The following is a 23,280-nucleotide window of genomic DNA, read 5'->3' as shown; positions in this document are numbered from 1 at the left end:
GGGAGGGCTCCGGCAGAGTGGGGTAGCCCAGCTAGCGAGGCCTGGGATCATGGGAGCTGGACCACTAGGGCCAGCACTGAACTCACAGTGGAGTGCTGCCATCTGACATCCTCCCCCAGCTAACCTTTCTGTCAGTTCTGACAGGTTATAGAATTCTGGGAAAGGAGATTTAGGTATGGGGAGGGGCGCACAATTTTAAATCATTCTCCTTCCCCTGCAATTTCTCACAGGCCCCTAGCTTGTAAAATGTATTCCTGTTTTGTCCTTGTGCTATGCTGTACCAGGTGCCTCAAGATGAATGGGGAGGGTACCCTGCTGGTGGTAAAGAGGAGGAGATACCCTGCAGAAGGATGAGAAGCGGAAGTTATATTAAAGCCATGGGAGATGAGGAAAGCGGAGATTCCGACACTAGCCCCAAAACATCACCAAAGGTAGCAGTCCGACCAGAGTCATTGTTAAAATCCATTGGACAAAGAGCTCTCGGAGATCACCAAAAGTAAGTCCTTCACATTTTCTCCTAGATTTGGTCAGTATGAAGCTCACTGACTTGAGTGCATTTCTCTCCTCATATTTCTTCATATTGCATCAAAGCCCGCTCTAAACAAAATGTTAAGATTGATTTTTTTTTGTATTATAACTGTAAGATAATATTAAATATTAAAAACTTTTTTGAGGAATCTGAATAAATTTGTCATATTTCTGTAGAAGTAGTATGGAATGAAATACTAAAGAATGACCAGATATTTAGACTGAAGGTAAACAATTCCAAGTTATGTTATACTGAGGACCAAATGGCTGTGATTGCGTACTGTTTTATATGTATTATTAACATTTTATAAAATAAGTACTGTAGTTATCATCTGTCATATGTGCAATATGGCCATCTGAGTGTATTCCAGGAAAACTAGGATATAGTTTTTTAGCTGGATTGTCCTGTGCAGAGTGATCTCACATTTTGTATCCACCCTCCTCCTGCAGCTCTCGCTGTTCCATTAGCTATAGCAAACAGAACTGGCGATGTCCATGGATTTGTAGGGCCCAGGTTTACATAATATCTTTGAGTAGTTCAAAAGTAACCCTGCAAAATAAGCTAGACATAAACTTGGGGCGGAGGGGAGAAAGCTTTGCTCAGAATGCTTACACTTTCAGGATATGTGTCCTGCATAGGATTTGAAAATTAGCAAGCCTAATAGAAAATTGGAAAGTAGCATACCTAATTGAAAATTAGCAAATTCATCCTCTGCCACCAAAGTCACACAAACATATTTTTGAAACTTTTTGCAGTTTTTTATGGATTGGAGAGAGTAGAATGGCAGGCAAATTTGCTTGGAGAATATGTGGAGGCAATAATACCTCTTTACAAAGAACATAGAGTGGGACAATGCCCTCAAGTCTTATTTGCCAGTTTCTTGCCTACCACAGGTGGACAAAAAGGGCTTTCTTCTCCTACTAGAGGCCAGTAATAGGCAGTGTAACTGTACTGCTTCAATAAAAGGCTGCAGCTACATTTTTTTAACTTTCTAGGTCAGTTCCCCAACCCATACCTATTTGTAACTCCAGAGATATGCCAGAGCCTTGGAGGAGTTACATAAGCTGGGTTTTTTTTTTGGGGGGGGGGATTAATTTTTAATATTATTGCATTTACCCAGGGTGGTTTTCTTCTTATTTGGTTAGGTCGGCCCACTCCTTCCCCAAATGACCAATGATGGGCCTGGAGGGGGTGGGAAAGGGAGGGTCCCAGGCCAGGCAACCCTTGCTAGCCAAGGCTCCTCAACTGTGGTTGAAGTCTTGGTGTCGGCTGGAGTCCAGTGAGGTGAGTCCTCTTGGGGAGTCTTTTGTTGCTGCTTTTAACTCTGGGTGGGAGAGAGGGTTACAAGAGGACCTACTTCAGCCTCAGGCTTGGCCTGGCAGAGCATGCTGCTGTGCAGTTTCAGGGCTTGAGGTGGATGAGAACCATGGTTTAGCTCCTGCCTAGCAGTTCAGTCTCAGCAGTGAGTAGAGCAGGCCACTACAGTCCAGCTGGGTGAGTCCTCTTGGGGTTGGTTAGTTGGGAAGGTTGCTTTGGGTTTTTTCACTCTTGGTGAGTGGGGTGGTTATGAGGGGCTGTCTGGGTGATGTCACTTCCAAGAGCATGGCAGGGAGACATGGCCAGCTGACACTGCTTCAGGATTACTTTGAAGTCTGCAAAAATTTTCAGGGGTTACTCCACAGTCAAAAGGATGAACAAATCTAGCTAGTCTCAGTTGAGTAAGAACTTGCTCCAAATATTAGGACTACTTTGAGGCAAATAGGTAGATTAAACTATAAACCGGTAGTTTGTTCCACTGATAACACAGGACCTCAGGGACATTCCCAGAAAGGCTGAAAGAGGCAGTGGTGTGGCCTTTATTGAAAAAACAAAAGCTGGATCCCGCTGATTTGGCCAATTACCACCCAGTCTCGCATATAGCGTTTCTGGGTAAGGTGATTTCATGGGCAATGGCAAGACAACTCCAGGGATTCTTGGAAGAAACTTAGCATTTGACCCTTTCCAGTCCTGCTTCTGGGGTGAAGGTGGCTTCAGTTGGCCTGACAGGTGAACTCCGAAGCTGGATCTAGCTGGGTCAGCATTGCTGCTTCTATTAGATATGACAGCGATGTTTGACACAAATTATTGACCCACGACCTAGCTGAGATAGGAGTCCTGAAATGGCTGGAGTTTTTTTTCCAAAATCGGGGTCAGGGGGCGGCAGTAGGGAAAACTATGTCCTATGTAGGGCCTTGAACTGTGGGAGGGAGCCATCTGAGCAGTGATATCAGGGCTCTCTCAGCCTCAGCTACCTCACAGGGTGTGTTGTGGGGAGATGAAAGGGAAGGCGACTGTAAGCCACTTTGAGACTCCTTTGGGTAGAGAAAAGTGACATATAAGAACCAACTCTTCTTCTTCTCCTCCTGGGCCTGCCTAGTCTCAGAAAATGAGGGCATCCGAAGCTGGCCTCAGAAGATGACAATGGCACTTGGTAAAATCTTAAATTGTGACTGGAAACATGGGGGAGACACACACAGAGGCACACAGAGAGAAAGACAGATGCTAAGATAGAGGCAGAGAGACATGGGGGAAAAACAGCTCAGACAGATATCTGCCACTCTCCCCCCCCCCTCCCAAGCCTCTCGCTTATCGCACGCCTCAACTCACCACGCAAATCACACGCTGACATCCCACAGCTCCAGGAAAATGCCCCAAGTCCCCAGAACTCCATGCTGCGTCCCTTCCCTGTCCCTTCAACCCCTCCCTCCCCCCTCCCCCAGACAGACTGAGAGTTAGAGGACACAGAGATGGGTGGCAGACGGAAAGGAGCTCAAGACATGCCTGGAAGGCTGCCTGGAGAGATAGACGGAAGGAGGAAAGAAAGGCACAGACAGACACACAGATGCAGAAATCCAGGCAGAAAGAACAAGGCAGACAGGACACATACACAGGAAGCAAGCATGCAGAGCTGGACAAACTGGGAGATTACAGGATGGGAGACAGACAGAAAATCAGATGCTTCGTGGCTCCAGGGATGGATGGGACACAGACAGGAGATCAGAGAAAGGCTGCATAGATGGGTGCAAGGATAGAAGGAAGGAGGAGATAAAGACAGAGAGAGAGAGAGAGAGAGAGAGAGAGAGAGAGAGAGAGAACACCAGACATAAAGGAGAGAGAATAGAAGGAAGGAAGGAAGGAAGGAAGGAAGGAAGGAAGGAAGGAAGGAAGGAAGGAAGGAAGGAAGGAAGGAAGGAAGGAAGGACCTTTCTAGCGCCCGTTGTATTTAAACATACAACGGGCTTAAAATCTAGTTCAACATAAAACAGAAACTGATTTTGTTTAAATTAATTTTCAAAATTACTCACTCAGTTTATTTAACCTAATAGAATTTTCCTCATGCATTTTCCTTTGACAAGGGATAGGATTCTTCATCATGAAGTAAGGCACTTTGACATTATAAGAAGAGGAGAAAGGGGGCCCAACTCAGTTCAGTTATTAACAAGAGCACTGAAAAAACAGAAGAGACAAACCCTTATATTTTTGCAATGCAATCTTATTTTATTTATTGCCAGCCATTCAGCAAATATTTTGGTAGATAGACCTTCCTGCAGCTGCAAATAATGTTATTAAATTTAGCAGAAATCTTGACTTCAAAAAGAAATGATTTGCCAAATTTTAGACTGAATATGAATTGTTCAACTTGGAGGGCCTTGATTGGCCTTGATTTCTCTTTTTTATCCACTCTAATCTGGATAATATAGTCTAATATGGCAGGGTAATTGCATATAGAGAATCTGGCCTCCATGCTGTGAAGTTCCCTAGGTATAAGAATTATATTTAGTGCAACTCAGTGTTCGGTTTTCTTCATAGATTCACAAATGCTCAGTGGCCAGACGCTATATATATCCAGAAACTGATGGGAATCAAAACTGCCATAATGATAGTGATAATCAGTGTGTTGTAGACAGAAATAATGTAATGAACCTATGTTGCAGGTAGCAACACCTGCTCACGTAGGTTCAGCCTTGAAGTGTTCAGAATGTGACCTCTAACCAGGAAGCCTAGATTGTGATGCTGGCTAGAAATCGCAATTGACTCCCCTATCACCAGGCCCTGCCCTCTGCCACTGATCAGCTGGCTGGTCAGGGGACTTACCACGAGCAGGAAGGAGGTCCAAGTTATGTCCCTGGCAATGAGGTGATATCATTTCTGGCACGTACTGGAAGTGGTGTCATCACACTGGTGATACTATGGCGATGTTCTGATATTTGAGTAAAAACTCTATGGAAGAAGCCATTTTTACCTTACAATTTTTGCCCAAATACTAAAGCATAACTGCAACATCACAATGTGATGATATCATGTCCTGTACATGTCAGAGGTGATGTCACCTTTTTGCTGGCATCACAGCCTGGGCCTCCCTCCTGCTCCTCCATCTCCCACTGGCAACCCTATCTGGAGAACTGGTATGGTCCTGTTGTGAGTAAGCAAATAAAACACACAGGAACTGTTCATACACTTCACACTTGGGCACAGAGAGATTCCCATCTTGCTGTGCCCTGCCTCTGAAGACACTAGCCACAGATACTGGCAAAACTTTGGGGGCTAAAATTGCCAGGCCATGGACACACAGCTCGGAAAACCCACAACAGCCAAAATTTGGAATGTATTACCAGATAGATTACTACAATTACAAGGCCGATCTCTGTTGCATGGATTTTCCATGATATATATATTTATTGCATTTATATGCTGCTTTGGACCCCAAGTGTTTCCAAAGCAGTTTTTAAGAAGATATAGTAGAGAATAGATCCTCATATGGAACTGGAACCATTCAGGAAGGGGTGATTGGTAGAGATGTCAGCCTCCATATGGGACTGGGGAAACCCTTGGAATTACAGATCATCTCCAGACTACTGTCCCCATCACCAGCCATGACAGTTCATTGAATGAAGCAGGGAAGCTGGCATCTTGGGGAGCTGAAACAGCTGTGGGCTCAGCAGACAAAGGAATGTAGCCGGATGTGTCAACAAAAGCTGATCAGGCAGAGCTGGAGCAAGGAACTTCAGGCTGTGTTCCTGGAATCACCATACCTGAATCAACTAGCCCAGATTTGCCCAAATCAGCTAGATGCTATTGGCAAAGACTTAGGAGACATTCAACGTGCTTAAGGTGCCATGTGTACCAAGGATTCTGATGACAGTGAGTGATGGTAGGACAACTACCACCCAGACTGCTCAGCCTGATTTAAAAAGCAGCCATGAAGAATGCAGCGTGGATGCACCATGCTTAGTTTCTGACACAGCCTGACTCCATGCTCTTGTTCCTGAACACCTTGACAACCTCAGACCAGTAGCAATAATCTTGATTCTGAACACTCCCTGTTGACATTTTGACTTTGACTTCATTTTGATGCTCTGGTAACTCTCTAACTATAGACTCCTAGCTTGTTTACAACTGTAGCCTTGGATATTCTTTTCAGTGCAGCCTCTTCTGCTGCAAGAAGCTCCTGCTTCAGTAAAGCCTGCATTGACAGCTGTTCATGCTCAGGGCCTTCCTCCACCCTCAGCACCATGTGTGGCAGCAGCATGCTTGGCTGTGCCAGGCAGCCCAACTACAAAGATCAGTCTCCCCCCACCCCCTGAGAAAATGGATGCTTTGGAAGGCGGGCTGTGTGGCACTGTACCCCAGTGATGTCCATGTCCTACCCAGGCTCCATGCCCAAATCTACAGGAGTTAAGCTGAATCCTGCAATGTTCCCCTTCTCAACCCTCACCAGTGGCCAGAGGGGACCTGACAACCCTTGCTCCTGACTATCTGCCACTTTCACTGGAAACCTCATCAGTGGCAGTGATAATTGTTATGGTGAAATAATTGTGATATTGTATAGAAACAGGAAAACATTATTTTAATAATAGTAAAAAACTCAGATGACTGTTCAGTCTGGATGACATTTTTAATAACTGCAAATTACATATAATAAATTGTTTCTATGTGTGTATCTTTTAACAGTATTATGCTTATGGAACTTCCAGGATGTGTTCTAAAATGCTGGGATGTGTGATAAAATTCACATAACTAAATTCTCTGTTGGAATTCATGGGTTTGCATCCCAGTCTCAGAAATAGGAAAATACATGTTGTAAGCCATTGGATGTATTGATTTTTAGAGGCACAGCCATACATCATCTTTGTTGAAAATCAACAAATTGTCTAAGCAGACTAAAAAGGGAGGTAGCCATGTTGGTCCATAGTAAAATTCCAAAACAAAATCCATGTTACAGCTTTTATTAAGTTCAGCCAAATATCACAACTTATCACACCTCACCCAGCAACTAGGGCTCCCCCAATTCATGGAGTGGAAGTCCCCCTTTCGGAGGGTTCTAAATGGGGGGAGGTGAGAAGTTGTTGTCAGAGTCACTGTCTTCCTCTGTCTTCTTCTGCTGACCACAACAAAAAGGAGAAAATATCCTGACCTAAGTCAAGAGCACCTCCCAAAAAAGGGTCAAAATAAAACATGGCCAAGCCTCTGTAGGGTAAAATTTATTGTAAAATTGAATATCAATATTTATTGAAATTAAAAACCCAAGACTTAAAATATAGCCTCATTAAAATCCAAGTGTCCATTCTTACAAATGCCACGACTAACCAGACACATTTCAGCATCGCTGTCTTTATCAATGGTCAGGCATAAATAAAGCAGCATACATAAATTACAGAAACAGAAATGTTAAATATACAGTTAGCTCCTTTACATACAGTGATATAATATAATAAGCAGACCCTGGTTCAGATGAACACTTCCAGTATCCAGTGAGTGTCCTATAGGAGCCAGCCTTTATCCAAAGTATGCTGAGATGCTCATCTGGACCAGGGCCTGCCTTAGAAACATAAGGGGCCTCAAAGAATTTTATCTAGACTTCTAGTCCATAGAATCAATTAAGCCCTAAATATCCTACATAATTAACATATTTGATAACTCTAGGCTGTGACCAGGGGCGGAGGCTTGGATTGGGTACAGGAGGCCTATAAGCTGTAGTTCCAGCCCTCATCACAGTCCATTAAATGGCAGTCTCCACTGCCCACAGGTGAAACATGCTCCCTTCCCTCCTGTGCCTTCCATGAGGGATGGGGTTGTGGACCCCGACAACAGAACACCGGGATGGACCACCACTGTGATCCCAATCCAAAGTCCTTCCCTGGGACCTGGTGTTTGTGCCCTCCACCATGCTTCCATCTATGGCAATAACCCATAGCTCCAGCCACCCGAGTGAGCCCGACCTCCTTGTTCAGGCTTGGGGACCCGGCCTTGCCCAGGAAGAGGTCCACCACCTCACCCTGATGGGGGTCCTACCTGGTGGGGTGCTCCACTAGATCCTTCCAGGCTGGGGTCCTGACTGCCTCCTCTGATGTAGGCAGCCAGGTAATTTTCGAGGAAGGTGAGTGCCTTGGTCAATATTGTGGGTTTTGAGCAGGTCACCCAATGGCGGGCCCTGGCTGGGATTATCTAAAGCAGTTATTCACAGACCACCTTTTCCACAATATGGTAGCCATCGTATGTCATGGGACAGAGCAACCAGGTTGCAGAGTCCTTCAATGCTGCAACGAGCACTAGGGGTCTTTGCATGGCCTGGAACACTGCTGTCCTCCACTTTTGTCAATGCAACTCTGTAGAGATTTCAAATCAGTTCAATATCACTGCCTTTAGTTTGTCATAATCTCCTGCGTCCGTTCTCTCCGACACCATACCTGACGTAGTTTCTATGTCAGACCGCTGTACCCCTGATCAGGGTATCTTCTGGTTGAATGATGGTGCCTTGTCTCACCTGAAGAAGAAAAAGAAGAGTTGGTCCTTATATGCCGCTTTTCCCTACCCGAAGGAGTCTCAAAGCAGCTTACAATTGCCTTCCCTTTCCTCTCCCCACAACAGACACCCTGTGGGTGGGTGAGGCTGAGTGAGCCCTGAGCCTTCAGGGAGGGCGGTATATAAATATAATAAATAATAATATTAATTTCACTGCTCGGTCAGAACAGTTTCATCAGCACCATGGCAAGCCCAACGTCACCCAGCTGGTTGCATGTGGGGGAGTGCAGAATCAAACCCGGCATGTGAGATTAGAAGTCCACGCTCCTAACCACTACACCAAACTTGGTCCGGGCCCAACCCAGGGGATGCGGTATGCAGGGTGCAGCCTTCTTCATTGTGGCCCCAGTGCCCACATTCACCACAACATGATGCCCCTTACCTCACCTGGCAACTAGGACTCTCCCTAGTGCCTGCCCCAATTCATGGGGAGGAAGTCCCCCTTTCAGCAGGTTCCAAATGGGGGGAGGCGAGGGGTTGTTATATAAGTTACTGTCTTCCTCTTTGTCTTCTTCTAGCAACTCCAGAACTTTTTCTCCCCTCTTCTGCTGGGTTCTGCCTTTCTCCTCTGCTTCCCTCTTCTGTGTGCTCCCTGGTTGTCAGCCTCTCTTCCTCAGTCTCCAACCCCCTGTTCCCTCCCTTTCTCCCTTTTTCTCCCTCCCTTATGCCAACCCTTCCTTCCTCCTTCCCACCCCCGAAGTGTTAAAGCCTTGCCCTCCATTCCTCGTGACTTGTACTGGTTCTTCCGGCCAGATGGGGTGGTGGTAACGTGAATGCACTCGGGCACATCCAGGCTGCATGGTGAGACAGGCTGTGGCTAAGGCTTCCACCTGTCAGCTGACCGGATGCTCCTCATGGCTCCGTCCCAGGTGGGAATCTGGGAGGAACCAGACATATTGCAATCTTTCTAGTTCTCCAAAAGTCTTCATCAAGGTCGATAAAAAATTAAAAAGTAAGGTGGAAAGAATGAAGGCAGAAAAAACAAGCTAAAATCATTTGGGAAACAATATTTGTCACCTCATTCACAACCAACATTTCTTGTTCTGAATGTGGTTGCCAACTCTGGGTTGGGAAATACCTGGAGACTTGAGAGTCTCCTGAGGAGAGGGAAGGAGGGACCTCCTATAAAGGCATAGTCCATCCTCCAAAAGAGCCATTTTGTCCAGGGAACTGATTTACATAGTATAGAAATCAGTTCAGTCAGTAAGTCACTCTTCATTACAGACCAATAGTCAAACAGAAACAGAACAAATACTCTTAATCAATTTAATTCCAGAAGATCCCCTGGCTCTATTGGGACGTTGTATAATTACAATAGAACAACAGAGACTTGGAAGCCAAAGTAACAGAATAGGAAGACCTGCACTTTCTTAGATGTTAATATGAGGTATTTCAGAACAAGAGCTGCTATTTTAATAAATCCAGCTATCACAATGATAGATTTAGTTGCTATTTTTGAAGTTGCTATAAAATGAAACTTCCACTTTTGAAAACTCTGTTACTCTGAAGGGCACGATGCAGCAGACTTAAATCAGATAAAATTTAAGAAGAGGAAGAAGAGTTGGTTCTTATATGCCGCTTTTCTCTACCTGAAGGAGTCTCAAAGCAGCTTACAATCCTTTCCTCTCCCCACACCAGACATCCTGTGGGGTGGGTGAGGCTGAGAGAGCCCTGATATTACTGCTTGGTCAGAACAGCTTGATCAGTGCTGTGGGGAGCCCAAGTTCACTCAGCTGGTTGCATATGGAAGAGGAGCGGGGAATCAAACCCCGCTTGCCAGATTAGAAGTCCACACTCCTAACCACTGCAGCAAGCTGGCTCTCTTAAGTTCTGTGGTTTTAAGCTTCTAATCAATCAATATGACTAGCGATCCAAATTCAGATTGAAATAAAATTACCAGTTCAGAAAGTTGGATTCTCTCCTTCCCCTCTTTGGGAAGAAGAATCTGTTGAGAGGTTAGTGCCCCTTTAATGATTAACCCTAGGGTGTTAGCTCACACGAGCACACTCCCTGACAATTGCTGATGACAGTTGTGCATGTAATTTTGTTCTCAAACAAGGATGAGTATAATTTTAAAAAATCCCAAATTCAGGTATAGGCTAATGGTACTGTATCTTCAAAAGGACATTGGACAGCTGGAAAAAGTACAGAGGAGGGAAAGCAAGATGATTAGGAGGCTGGAGCACCTTCCCTATGAGGAAAGGCCAAGGAGTCTGGAATTTTTCAGTTTAGAAAAGAGGGGACTAAGGGAGGGATCTGGTAGAGGATTACAAAATTAGACACGGGATTTGGAGAGTTCACAAAGATAACCTTTTGTCCCGCACACAAAATATTAGATTTGAGAGCATCCAAGAAAACTGGTAGACAGTAGGTTTGGGAAAGACAAGAAATACAAATTTTCACAAAGAGTGATTAAAATGTGGAATTAATTGCCAGGAGGATGTAGTGATGGCCACTGGAATAAACAACTTTAAAATGGGATTAGATAATCTTAAATCTGTCAGTGGCTACTAGACCCCTCATATTCAGAGACACCAATTGCTGAATCCCAGAACCAGAAGGCAACATCAAGGAAAGGTCTTGGCCTCTGTGCAGTTCCAGGGGAACTGGTTGACTACTGTGTGAAACAGGTTGCTGAACTAGATGGACCACTGATTTGATCTAGCTAGGTTCTTCTTATCTTCTAAAACAGGCCAATGAATTTTGCATTATTATTATTATTATTATTATTATTATTATTATTATTATTATTATTATTATTATTATTATTTAATTTATATACCACCCTCCCATGCGGCTCAGGTGCTATACAGTCTACATTGTACACTGAATCTGGGATGAAATGTAAAATTTTGGCTGAAATCAGTGGCTTGTTTGGATCCAGTCTAGATTGCAAAATAAATTCCAGATTTTCCAATCTGCTAAGGAGTTTTGATTAGCTACAATTAATTTATACTAGAACTATACAAGACTTTCCAGTGATGGACCTGGTGGTTCTTCTTACCTCTATACAAAGTGGTATAGAACAGTGGTCCCCAACCTTTTTATCACCGGAGACCGGTCAACGCTTGACAATTTTACTGAGGCCCGGGGGGGGGGGGGTAGTCTTTTGCCAAGGGAGGTCGCCACCGCTGCCTGAGCCCCTGCTCCACTTGCTTTCCTGCTGGCGCCTCGGACTTCCTGCCGCCTGCTGGGCGGTGCTGCCAGCAGCATCTGCGCAGTGCTATGCTGAGGGGGTGCCCCAGCCATGGCAACTGCCGGAGAGCACCAAAGGTGAGCCAGCGGCAGAGTAGCAGGGCAGCCGCCGAGGCAGCAGCCGGGGAGGAGGAAAAGGAGGAGCCGCGACTCGGTACCAACTGATCCATGGACGGGTACTGGTCTCCGGACCGGGGGTTGGGGACCACTGGTATAGAAGACATCCTTTACTGAACTGGCTATCTGAATATGTCAGTAAGTTGTCAAAGTATGATTCAATAAATGATAAATTTGCAATAATAATCCCTAAGGATCAGTTAAAATGGTCTCAGATTGATCTTAAATTGATTGTTAGAATGTAAAAAGCAGAAAAGCAACCTGAATGTTGCTTGGATTGATTTTAAGAAAGCATTTGATTCACTCCCTCAGACATGGATCCTGAAAATACTAGATACTTTAGACATCAGCAAAACTGTAACATTTATCAAAACTGCCATGAGTAAATGGAACACCAGACTGATAGTAAATGGTGAAGAAATTGGAACACTTAATATATCGATCAGTCCTGTAGGACCTGCAAGACAGAGCTGTTCCAGCAGGCTTATGGTTATGGCCCACAATAATATCCACCGGCAGTTTTAAACTGCTAGTTCATTTTATCGATGTTACTTGCGCTGAATGTTTGGAAGGGCAGGCAACAAATAAACGTTATTATTATTAATAATAATATTAATAATAATAATATTCATTAAATGAGAATTTGTCATTGCCCTAATGCCACTCACAATCATTCACCACAGTGCAGGCCTAGGATACTAGCTTTCAAAGACAGGTCCAAATATTTAACATATTTAACCTCTATTTAACATCCATTTATATAGATGAAAATGTATGGAAAGTCATCATCAGAGATTGCTAAGTACAGTTTGAATATTCAGCAAAGATATTGCAAGGAAATTTGGTCTTGACAGTTGTGCAGCTTTAGCACTGAACAGAGGAAACATCATTTAAAAAAAGAATTAATCAAGATGACAAACAACGTCAACATTGGAACACTAAATGTTAAAGAAAATTGCAAATATCTTGGAATTTTGGAAGCTGAGAACATCAAACATATCCTAGATAAGAAAAATATAACCAAAGATTTAAAAAGATATTACAAACAAAATTAAAGGGAGGAACACAGTAAAGGCAGTCCCGGTTCTACGATATACAATTGTAATTATTGATTGGAAATAAGCAGAATTAGAGGCAGTAGGTCTCAAAACTCACAAGATAATAATTATGCATCATTCACTGCACCCTAGAAATGAAGTTGATTGTCTTTAACTACCAAGAAAATTACTTGGAACAATTCTCATGAATGTTAAACAACCAGTTGATGAGAAAAAAAATGAGCACTGAATGAGTACACCAAGAAAAGCAAAGAAGAACTTCTAGTTGAAGTAGGCAAGAAAGAATTATTTAAGGTTGCAGAAACAAAGAAAGATTAATAGTAGTATACAGTAATAATGGGATATGCCATTGAACTAGTTTAGGTAGATGGAGGTCTGACCCTCTAAAAAAGTTAATCATGTTATTTATATAGAATATAAATAACAATGGGGCCAGTATACATCCCTGTCTCATTGCCCTAGTAGACTGTAAAGGTTCTGTTAAATGTCCTTTTCCATTACATCTAACTCTAAGGAATAGTGTGGTCATGCATAGCTCTGACAGAGGAACATTATAAAAAGACTGAAATAAAAACACACTTTGACAGTTGGAAGGAAAAGTATCTCCATATCACTCTTTGTGATCTTGGGAAGATATAGCGAACAAAGTTGATAGTGAAAATACCTGGAAATTGCTCCAAAATGGGTACTTGAATAAAGAAGTAAAGAAATTCTAGATCTTCCACCAGGTCTATGCTTAAGGCTAGTGCACAAGGAAGATCTGGTTGTGCCCCCTCCCCCCATAGGTAGTTATGTCAACATAGCCCTCCACCACCCCGGCGGCAGGAGTATTGTATGGGGAAGGACTGGGTTTTTCCGCCATGCTGTTTTTTGTATTGCTTTGTATTGTTTTAATGAGATTTTATTGTTCTTGGGTTTTTATGTTGTAACCTGCCACAAGCTGGCTTGCCAAGTTGGAAGATAAGAAATTTTAATAATAATAATAGCAGTACAAAAACAGGCCCTAAAGATGAATAGAGCCTCTTGTGGCACAGAGTGGTAAGGCAGCAGAAATGCAGTCTGAAGTTCTGCCCATGAGGCTGGGAGTTCAATCCCAGCAGCCAGCTCAAGGTTGACTCAGCCTTCCATCCTTGCGAGGTCGGTAAAATGAGTACCCATCTTGCTGGGGGGTAAACGGTAATGACTGGGGAAGGCACTGGCAAACCACCCCGTATTGAGTCTGCCATGAAAACGCTAGAGGGCGTCACCCCACGGGTCAAACATGACCTGGTGCTTGCACAGGCCTTTACCTTTACCTTTAAAGATGAATAGTATGAAAGCAGTACTGAGGAACTGTTAGATATTTACTATCAACTGGTGGAGTTAGAGATGGATAATTGTGTGTAGTCTCTGAGCGTATAAAACTGAGCTTAATGTAATTCTTGATAGTAGAGATTTGCAAGTCTCAGTATACCATCTATTGGTCTCTCCGCCACGACCTTCCTGCCACGATTGATACAGTTCGTGAACTGGCGGCTCCATGGCCATCACAGGATATGGTGTTTGATGGCTTCAGGCAGCTCTCACTATCCGAAGTGGACAAACTGCTAGGCTCAGTGAGGGTGACCACCTGCCTTCAGGATCCCTGCTTGTTCTGGCTCCTTAAACTGAGTGACAGGAAGATAGGAGGCACATAGAGGGATATTGTGAACCTCTCCCTTACAACAGGAGAGTTCCCTGAAAGGCTTAAGGAGGTGGTGGTTCGTTCTCTTCTGCAGAAACCATCTCTGGATCTGTGGGATCCCGCCAACTACTGACCAGTCTCGCATCTTGCATTTTTGGGTATGGTGGTGGAGTGGGCTACAGCAGACCAGCTCCTAGCATTTCTGAAGGAAACTTCGGCCCTTGACCCATAGCAGTCTGGGCCACAGGGTGGAGACTGTGTTGGTTGCTCTAGTAGATGATATCCAGCGCCAGCTGGTTCAGGGCGGTTCAGCCATCCTCATTATGCTCGATCTGTCAGCTGCGTTTGACGTGGTCGACCATGAATTCTTGACCCACTGCCTTGCTGTGTCTGGGATTAGGGGTACCGCCTTAAAATGGCTTTCTCTGGAACCGGACACAGAGGGTTGCAGTGAGGGAGGATTGGTTGGCCCCTGCGGTGCTTCCATAAGGGGTTCCACAGGGAGCAATTCCCTCCCTCACACTATTTTACATCTATATGCGCCGTCTAACCCAGCTGGTCCAGGGCTTTGGTCTGGGGTGTCATCAGTATGCTGATGACACCCAAATCTATCTTCTGCTGGACATCCAGTCGGACTCCCCCCCCCCCCAAGAAACATTTGCCATCTCTTTGGAAGCAGTGGCTGGATTGCTCAGGCAGAGTTTCCTGAAACACAACCCTTCCAAGACGGAGGTCCTGTGAGTGGGAAGGGACAGGATTCGGCAGCGCGTTTCCCATGCCTGGACAAGGTGCAATTTACACCTGCACCAGTGGCCAGGAATTTGGGCATGATTCTTGATGCCTCCCTGTCAATGGAGGCTCAGGTCATGAATGTAGACCAGTCGGTATTTTTCCAATTTCACCAAGCTCAGCTACTAGCGCCCTACCTGTCCTCAGACCACCTGGCCACAGTGATCCATGCAATGGTCACCTCCAGGTTAGATTGTAACTTGCTCTCCAGGGGCCTACACTTGTCCTTGACCCAGAAATTACAGCTGGTACAAAATGAGGCTGCGAGGGTCCTCACTCGAAATTCTTGGGGGGCCCATATCCTGTCTGTGATTCATCAATTGCACTGGTTAACTGTCTGTTTCCGGATCAAGTTCAAGGTATTGGTTCTAACCTTCAAGGCTGTACGCGGCCTGAGGGACGCTTGTCTGCCTATGCCCCCTGAAGGGTGCTCCACTCTACAGGTATGAATCTCCTGGTCATCCCGGGCTGCCAGGATGTCCGCCTGGTCTCGACCAGGGCCTTCTTGGCTCTGGCCCCTGCCTGGTGGAATGAGCTCCTGGAAGAGCTGAGGGCCCTGATGGAGCTATCAACATTCTGCAGGGCCTATAAGACGGAGCTCTTCCATCAGGCTTTTGGCTGAGGGGGGAGAATTGATTGTTCGATTTGTGGGTCACACTGTACATCAAATTGCCTAGCTTGGAGGCTGGCTAGTACACCAGCCTGCCAGTTGTTACATCATACGCCATTATGAGATATGGACGGTGGGGTCAGAGTTGAGGACTTATTTTGATTTTTGGCCACCTTCTTGTTATTGGTTTTATGGTTGATTGTTTTTATGTTTTAATTGGGGGGCTACTGATTTTATTGGTTTACTAGGGGAAAAGCCCATTGTATTCAAGAATACAACGGGCGCTAGAGCTTGGCAGTGGGAAGAGGAAAGGGAGGAGTTGTCCAGTCTGTAAGGGCATGGGCTTGAATGTGTGTGTTGTGTGGGAGGTTGTGGTGGCGTGGTGGCAAATGAGGGCATGGGTGTGGAGATATGGGTGTCAAGAACTTGTGGTGTGGAATGTTCATTGAGTATGGGAGAGGACTGATCTTTGGGAATTGTGGCATAGTGGTTACAGATGATCTTTCCAGAGCCATGTCTTCAGATACATGAAGGGAAAATCAGACTGGAGAATCTTTTTAGGGGGAGATTACATGGCAACCAATTCCTCCCAGTTCTGCGTCATTTCCCTTCTTGTGTGAATTAGGCCACAGACACCGAAATGCCCTTCTGCCCTAAAACACATGGGGTAGTTACAGTACACAGGTGTCTTTTCCATTTTTTTCACTGTTGATAAAATGTTGTGTGCCCACATGCTTCTTTCATGGTTGTTCCTTAGAAGAAGAATGGATTTTTGTACCCTGTTGTTTACTACCCAAAGGAGTCTCAAAGCGGTTTACAAACACCTTTCCCGTTCATCTCCCCACAATAGTCAACCTGTGAGTTATGTGGGGCTGTGAGAGGTCTAAGAGAACTGGGAATGGGCCGCAGTGACCCAGCAGGCCTCAGGTGTCTCAAAGCATTTTTCAATCGTCTTCCTCTCCCCATAGTAGACCCGATGAGGGAGGTGGGGAAGAGAGCCTCACAGGGAAGCTGGCAACCCTAAGAGGAAGACGCTCTGTGCACAGTAGTCTTGACCTCAGTACGGTTTTTTTATACTGGTTTTTTATTTGCCAGGCCAAGGTTGGATAAAGTCAAGTCAGTTCCCATGTGTCTCCAACCATTTACTTGTTCACTATTTACAGTTTCAGGCTGTAAATATTTATTTAGATCTTCCCGCACTTTCCAGACTCACAGGACTGATGCTGGTCTGCTGGTCTGTGCCCCAGAATACAAACAGTTGCTGGTAAGGGCTAGGTATAGCCCATAGCCTAGGAGGGACACACCTGCACTACTCCCTCCCAACTGCAAGCAAAAATGGCTTCTTTGAAGGCTGGACTCTGAGGCCTTGTATGATTTTGAAGTCTCACCTCCAAACCTCCAGGAATATTTCCAACCGAGGGGTAACCAACCTCCAGGTAGGGCCTGGAGAGCTCCTGGAATTACAGCTCACCTGTAGAGTATAAAGATCAGCTCCCCAGGCAGAAAGGGCTACTTTGGAAAGGGTTGTGGTAGAGAAGAAACATTTAAGGCCTCCCACACAAGTTGTTGTTGAATTGAAAAACTTGAGGCCTACTGCCCAGGGTTGTTGTGCAGATGAAACAGGAGACAAAAGAACCAGTTTCGTCTGCAAAATAACGCTGTGCAGTGGCCTCAAATCTGCAGAGAGTTGCAAAGAAGAAAGACACATGGCTTGGCTGTGTCTAATCCCCAGCCAGAGTTGTATTTTACGTGAAAAGGGGCTTTTCTGTGGCCTCCCTGTCAGCCAACTTTTTGGCAGAAGGGGAAAGTTCCCCACCCTCATAAGGAATGTCCTCAGACTCCCCTGCGTTGCTCTCTGAAGACAGTTAGGACAGCCTTGGGGCGAAAAGGGCTGGCACAGCCTCTTCTCATTCCCATTGGCAGCCCTGCTGACCTCCTCTCCCTGCGGTGGTCATGAGCAGACTGGCAGCCATATCTCTAGATTGCCCTGGAACGCTGGTCTGTCCTGGTGAGGGCCCAACTAGAAGGCGCAAAGCAGTGGAAAGAGGAAGGGGAGGAGTTGTCCAGTCTGTAAGGGCATGGGGTGGCCCCTTTGCTTGTCAGTCCGGGGCCAAGGGGCCAATCCAAGAGTTTTGATCACGGACACAGCCCACCCAACACCCCTTACTGTTTTATTAAGAGGGAACAGATTGTATTGGGCTTTTGTGCCTTTATTGTAAGAGAAGAAGAGGCTAGAATCTTTGTTATTGATTGAAGAGGTCAGAAGTCCACATACACTGTACTTTTCTTTTTTTTTCTTATTTAGCCTTTTCCTATTTTGGTCTTTTAGGTTCAGCAGTTCCCTTTTGCCTCTCAATATATGGTTACTTTTAAATGCACAGTGTTTATGTTGTATTGCTATCTTGCTTGCTTGCTTGCTTGCTTGCTTGCTTGCTTTCATTCATTCATTAATTCATTCGTTCATTCATTCATTCATTCATTCATTCATTCATTGTCTATATACTGCCCCTCACCATGAGGTCTCAGAGCAGAGTTTGCACACTATCAAACAAAGTATTAGATCTTTTAATTTCTTGGATACCCAAGTATGGCTTAATTACGAAGGTTTGAAAATATTGAAGAAAGAATATATAGATGTAACGGAATCAAACTGTTCGATGAGTTTTCTTTCTTTTTCCTGAAATTCTTAGAAGTCAAGGAGCTTGATTGCTGCCTCTTTGATAACTGACCATCAAATGCAATATATAAATCTCTGCTTATAAGTTAGATGGAAAAAGTGCTTATCGTGCAGATGACTTTCTATAGGGATGCAAAGGCTGATAGAGATTGGAAGATGTACCCCATATGTTCTTTGACATTAAGTATCTGGATTAGATCAAAATGGTCTGCAGTGATGATGAAATAATCAGTCAAAGAAAGAGACCAAAGAAAGTGAAGTCACCTTTTTCATCAATTCCTTTCTGTCTATTTAAGACGACTAACCCTCTTAGCGAGGAAAAATCAAACAATCTCAGATCTGCAGCATTATCGTTTGAAAGTCTGCTATATAGACAGGGGAAAATAGTTTCTTCTGCCTAACAGCCTAACTACTTTTTTAACCAAAGACTCATCTAGCTTTGAGGTTACCTACAATGAGGATTAGATAGTTAGGGTATCAAAAGATTGGATAGTTAGGGCAGTTTTACAAAAGTAAGGACCAACAGAAGCTCAATACTTACCAATTTTGAGTTGAGAAAAAAACAATAAGTAAACCTTATAAAATCCAAATTGATGAATGACCAACTACCTGATTGGCCCTCATCCAGGAATGGCCCACCCAGGAAGTTTAGATCCAATCAAGAAACAGTCCTAAGCCAGGAAGGGCTTCATAAGGGATCAGCTTTCAGCCTTTATCAGCCTTTCTCGGCCTCGGCGAGCCTGCCTGGGGTGGGGGTAGGGGTGGGGGTAGCCTGCCCCGAAAAGGCCTGCTGATGCCAGGAGAGGCCATGTTGGGCTTTTTTGGGAGGAGAGAGGAGGGGAGTCCCCACCAGTGCTCCCTCCTGGCCTGAAAAGGCCTGCTCAAAGGGTGTACGTGGAAAGTCTAGTGCCTGTTGTATTAAGTGCAATGTTGTATAAGTACAACGGGCTTTTTTGCTAGTATCATTATAGCCAAGATCAAATCAGATGAGGCCACCTTTTCCAATTCAGAGACATTAAGAGCAGATCATATGAGGCGGGTTAACCCCCATCCTTTCTCCCACTTTTGGACCACCTTAGAGAAAATAGAGAAAATAATATATCCTGGGAAAGTTATAGCATTACTTAGTAAAATCTCTTGTGATAATACCAAAGGTAGAAAAAGGAATTGATTTCTGGAAGGAGGCATTTAGTTTTACAGCCAGACACTTTCCAACTTTCTATTTTCATATTATTACAAGAGTATTGTAATTGACTGTCAGAAGTGGCATTTTCAATCGGGCCATCTTAAAGAGCAATACTGGGATTTACAGAGCATATCTGAATTTTGGGTTCCAGGGGAATCAGGATTGAAGAGTCAGGTGGTGGAACATTGTGAGACAATTTCTTTACAAAGAAGGGAATAATCTCTCCAAAGAGCTTTATCAAGTGGTGATGGTTTCCCTTTTCTTCCGATTTCTTAGTGGGCTGCTTTCTTTTTTCCTTAGTTTGAGAGTTTTCGTACATAGTGAGTTCTACATTTTTACTATTACTATTGACTTTATTAATGAATTTAATTACATTCCTTTGTTGAACTTTAATCAAGTGACCTTGTAATTGTTCAAATCTCTTGATAGCATCCGTTTGCCCATCAATAGCATCCAAGTAATTTTCCTTTGAAAATATTGGGGTGCAATTTTGATTTTCTAATGGTTCCGTTAAATCTGTCAGTGAAAACATAGAGGGGAGAAGAGAGGTAACTGCATTAGTTTTGAGAGGCTGTTGAGGAGAAACACTATGGCTGTGAACCAGTCCCAGTTTTGACAAAATTAAAGATAGTTTTGGGGAATAACAGAAAAGCACTAATCTAAAGGAAGTAAGGTTATTGGACAGATAGTCATATTTTAGATCAATTGAGGCAGGGTGTAAATTTCAAAGAGATGCTAGATGCTCCTTTGTAAGCTGTTTGTTGCTCAAATTAATAGTTCCTCTAAAGCAGTGGTCCCCAACCTTTCCGAGGCTGGGGACCGGCAGGGCATCGGGCCGCGCCCCCGCGGACCGCGCCCGTGCGGGCCACGCCCGCGGATCGGGCCGCGCCCGCGGGCCGCGCCCACGGATCGGGCCGCGCCCACGCCGCGCCCGCGGATCGGGCCGCGCCCGCGGGCCGCGCCCCGCGCCCACGGATCGGGCCGCGCCCGCGGGCCGCACCCGAGCCGCGCCCGCGAGCCGCGCCCACGGGCCGCGCCCGCGGATCGGGCCGAGCGGGCATGGCCCGCACAGGCGCGGCCCGGCCCTGATTCCCTCTCCCCGCCTCCCGCAGTAAGAAGCTTCCCGGGCCGCAAGCTTGCGGCCTGGGAAGTTTTTTACTGCGGGGGCGGGGCGGGGAGAGGGAGCTGCGGCCCGGTGCCATGGCCTTTGCGGCCCGGCACCGGGCCGCGGCCCGCAGGTTGGGGACCACTGCTCTAAAGCAACAAATGTCTAACACAATTCTGTAAGGGCCAGGAACAGAGGAAGGATTTTTCATAATATTATAGCCTTTTCTCCTGTTCCTCACTGAGTTGCTATTTAGAATTTGGGTGGAAAGATGCTCATTTTTTTCATGCATATTTTTTAAGTGTCTGCAATAAGTGAAGTGTGTAATAACAAAAGGTTCAATATTGAGTCCCCATTTTGTGGTATCTCAGAATGTTGGGATGTGTTCTGCAATTTGAATAAATTTGTAGCTACCTCTTAGTGTGTGCCATCTGTATTTACACTGCTTGGTAAAAGAAAATTGTCTGAAGATAATTGTAAAGCTTCAAAGCTATTTCCAGAATTGTGATAGAGTCTGGGAGGATCTTCTGCCTGACTTTGTTTAGGAGATGGAAACATGAAGTCATCAAAAGTACAATTGCACATGCAATTCATACTAGGCTCTTCTTTAGTGAAGTGGGGTGGATCTTGGAGTTGTGTAAAATTTGCACTCTAAAGTAAATTCCAACTCGTTAACTAATTGGCTCTTGGAACTTATGCTTCTCAAATCCCTGTTGCAATATTACAAAAGGTCCCATCTACTATATGGAGTGGCTCCAAGTCCTTCCATATAATATTAAGAAACACCTAGGTCCATTCTGCACGCCTTTAATATAGCACTAGTCTTGCATTTTGTTTTCGCCACTAAAACTACGTTCCGCATGACGTCGTGAGCAATCTGCAACACTCCTGCAACACTAGTGCGAAAATCGCTTCATTGTAGTGATTTCCGGGGAATCCAGAAAAGTGGATTCACCCTCAGAAAATCGCTATACTCCTGCCAAGAACCTGCAACACTTGCGAAAAAGACCTGTGCGTTCTCAATGTAGCGGTTGCAACAAAGTCCCTCCCCCTGGCTCTCTCCTCCAAACTTCCGGCGAAGCGATTGCAATTTTTTTTTCCTTGGAGCGAGCAGGGAAAGCAATGAACCAGCGAGGCTTGATTCACCCAGCGAGGCTTCTCCAGCTACAGTCCCTCCACAGAAGTGCTTTAAAGTTCCCCGAAGTCCCCAAGCACAACACAGCCCCCTGTTTTCCAGTTCCCTTTAATTTCGCCCAAAAATCGCACCTGTGCGGGGGGGGATTTTTTTTCCACTCGGGGGAGCGTGGTAACGACTTGCCAGCTCACACGCCTGCTAGATGGGTCTCTACGTTAGGAAGAATCAAGGCATATTAGTTGAAACATGTTTTTTTTTTAACTGTGCTTAAAGGGAAAGGGGCTTTTCGGGAGCATGATAACAACCGCCCACTGGCTGTTAGTTTGATTGACGGCCAGGGGCGGGAACAAGCACAGAAAAAATCGCTTCCTTTCTAGCAATTCCTGCGAGACCGGAAACCTGTAGGGAACGAATGAAACGCTACTGGATTCCACTATAAATGAAGGTATGCGGAACGCCGAGATTCCACTATTTAAAATAGCGTTTCCGCTTTGTAAAACCAATTGGCAACATTGATCCTTGTGCGGAATGGGCCCTACAATTTACTTGTTAGGGAATGTTATTAAAATTAAAGTTAAAATCAGGAAAAGGAAGTGTCCTCACCTATCTTGATCTTAAAACAAATTATAACAACTTAAATTACACATAGGTAAAAGCAAGACAGAAATAAAGCAGAACAGAGCAAACTAGAGAAGGACAGCAGCGGCTGCAGCAACAAGTGCTCTGTTGCCACAAATGACACTAAGTGGAGCTCTTACTTGGTCTCACCATCTAAATAGCACAAAGTTTTTTCCTCGCAGTTGAGTTCTTTTGCTTTCTAACCTGCTGTGCTTTTTTCAGCTTTAACAATTTTACTCTTATCTTCCTTTTGTTGTCAGTTAGGAAAGAGAATCAGAGTGAAAGGAAAAATGAAAAGAAGAGGGGGCGAATGAGAGGCCAGAGTATTAATGAGCAGGTAATCAAAACTCCCCTCAAAGTACTCTGAACTGCTCCATGCTACAGCCCTGCCCAAACATGGGAGTGGTGGGGGCCTTAACAGTGACAGCAAAGCTCCAAAGCAAAAGGAAGGAAGGGAAATAATTCAAACCCAAAGACTTTAGGAGGAACTGAGCAGACTCAACATTCGGTGGATATAAAAGTGAGGCGACTGTAGGAATTCATTTGGTTGTATACTCAAGTAAGCTTAAAGTAAAACTGAAATGAAATGAAATAGAAAGATCCACTAGGCTTTCTCATCACACAGCATGAGAAGGTAGATTTTTTAGGTGGAAGCCAAGGGAAAGGGGGAAATGCAATGATTGGGGGAGAGAACAAAGGCATGCAGCTGAATGTGTTTCAGCTAAGTTAACAGTGAAATAGATATAAAGTACAAAC

The 23,280-nt window shown here is 44.8% G+C and overlaps 1 protein-coding gene across 15 annotated transcripts in view; it reads left to right on the top strand.

Moving 5' to 3' along the window:
• Positions 1-23,280, top strand: part of DLGAP2 (DLG associated protein 2) — a 578,727-nt gene that overhangs the window by 479,010 nt on the left and 76,437 nt on the right. For all 15 annotated transcript variants that reach the window (XM_077309418.1, XM_077309398.1, XM_077309427.1 and 12 more), the window contains one exon: positions 285-496. In XM_077309418.1, the coding sequence (XP_077165533.1) occupies positions 285-496 (212 nt within the window). The remainder of the gene's footprint in view (positions 1-284; positions 497-23,280) is intronic.

Source organism: Paroedura picta, chromosome 1 (genome assembly GCF_049243985.1).
Source record: "Paroedura picta isolate Pp20150507F chromosome 1, Ppicta_v3.0, whole genome shotgun sequence".
In the NCBI taxonomy this organism is placed as follows: domain Eukaryota; kingdom Metazoa; phylum Chordata; class Lepidosauria; order Squamata; family Gekkonidae; genus Paroedura; species Paroedura picta.
The sequence above is the reverse complement of the archived record's forward strand: the minus strand, read 5'-3'. Positions and strand labels throughout refer to the sequence as shown.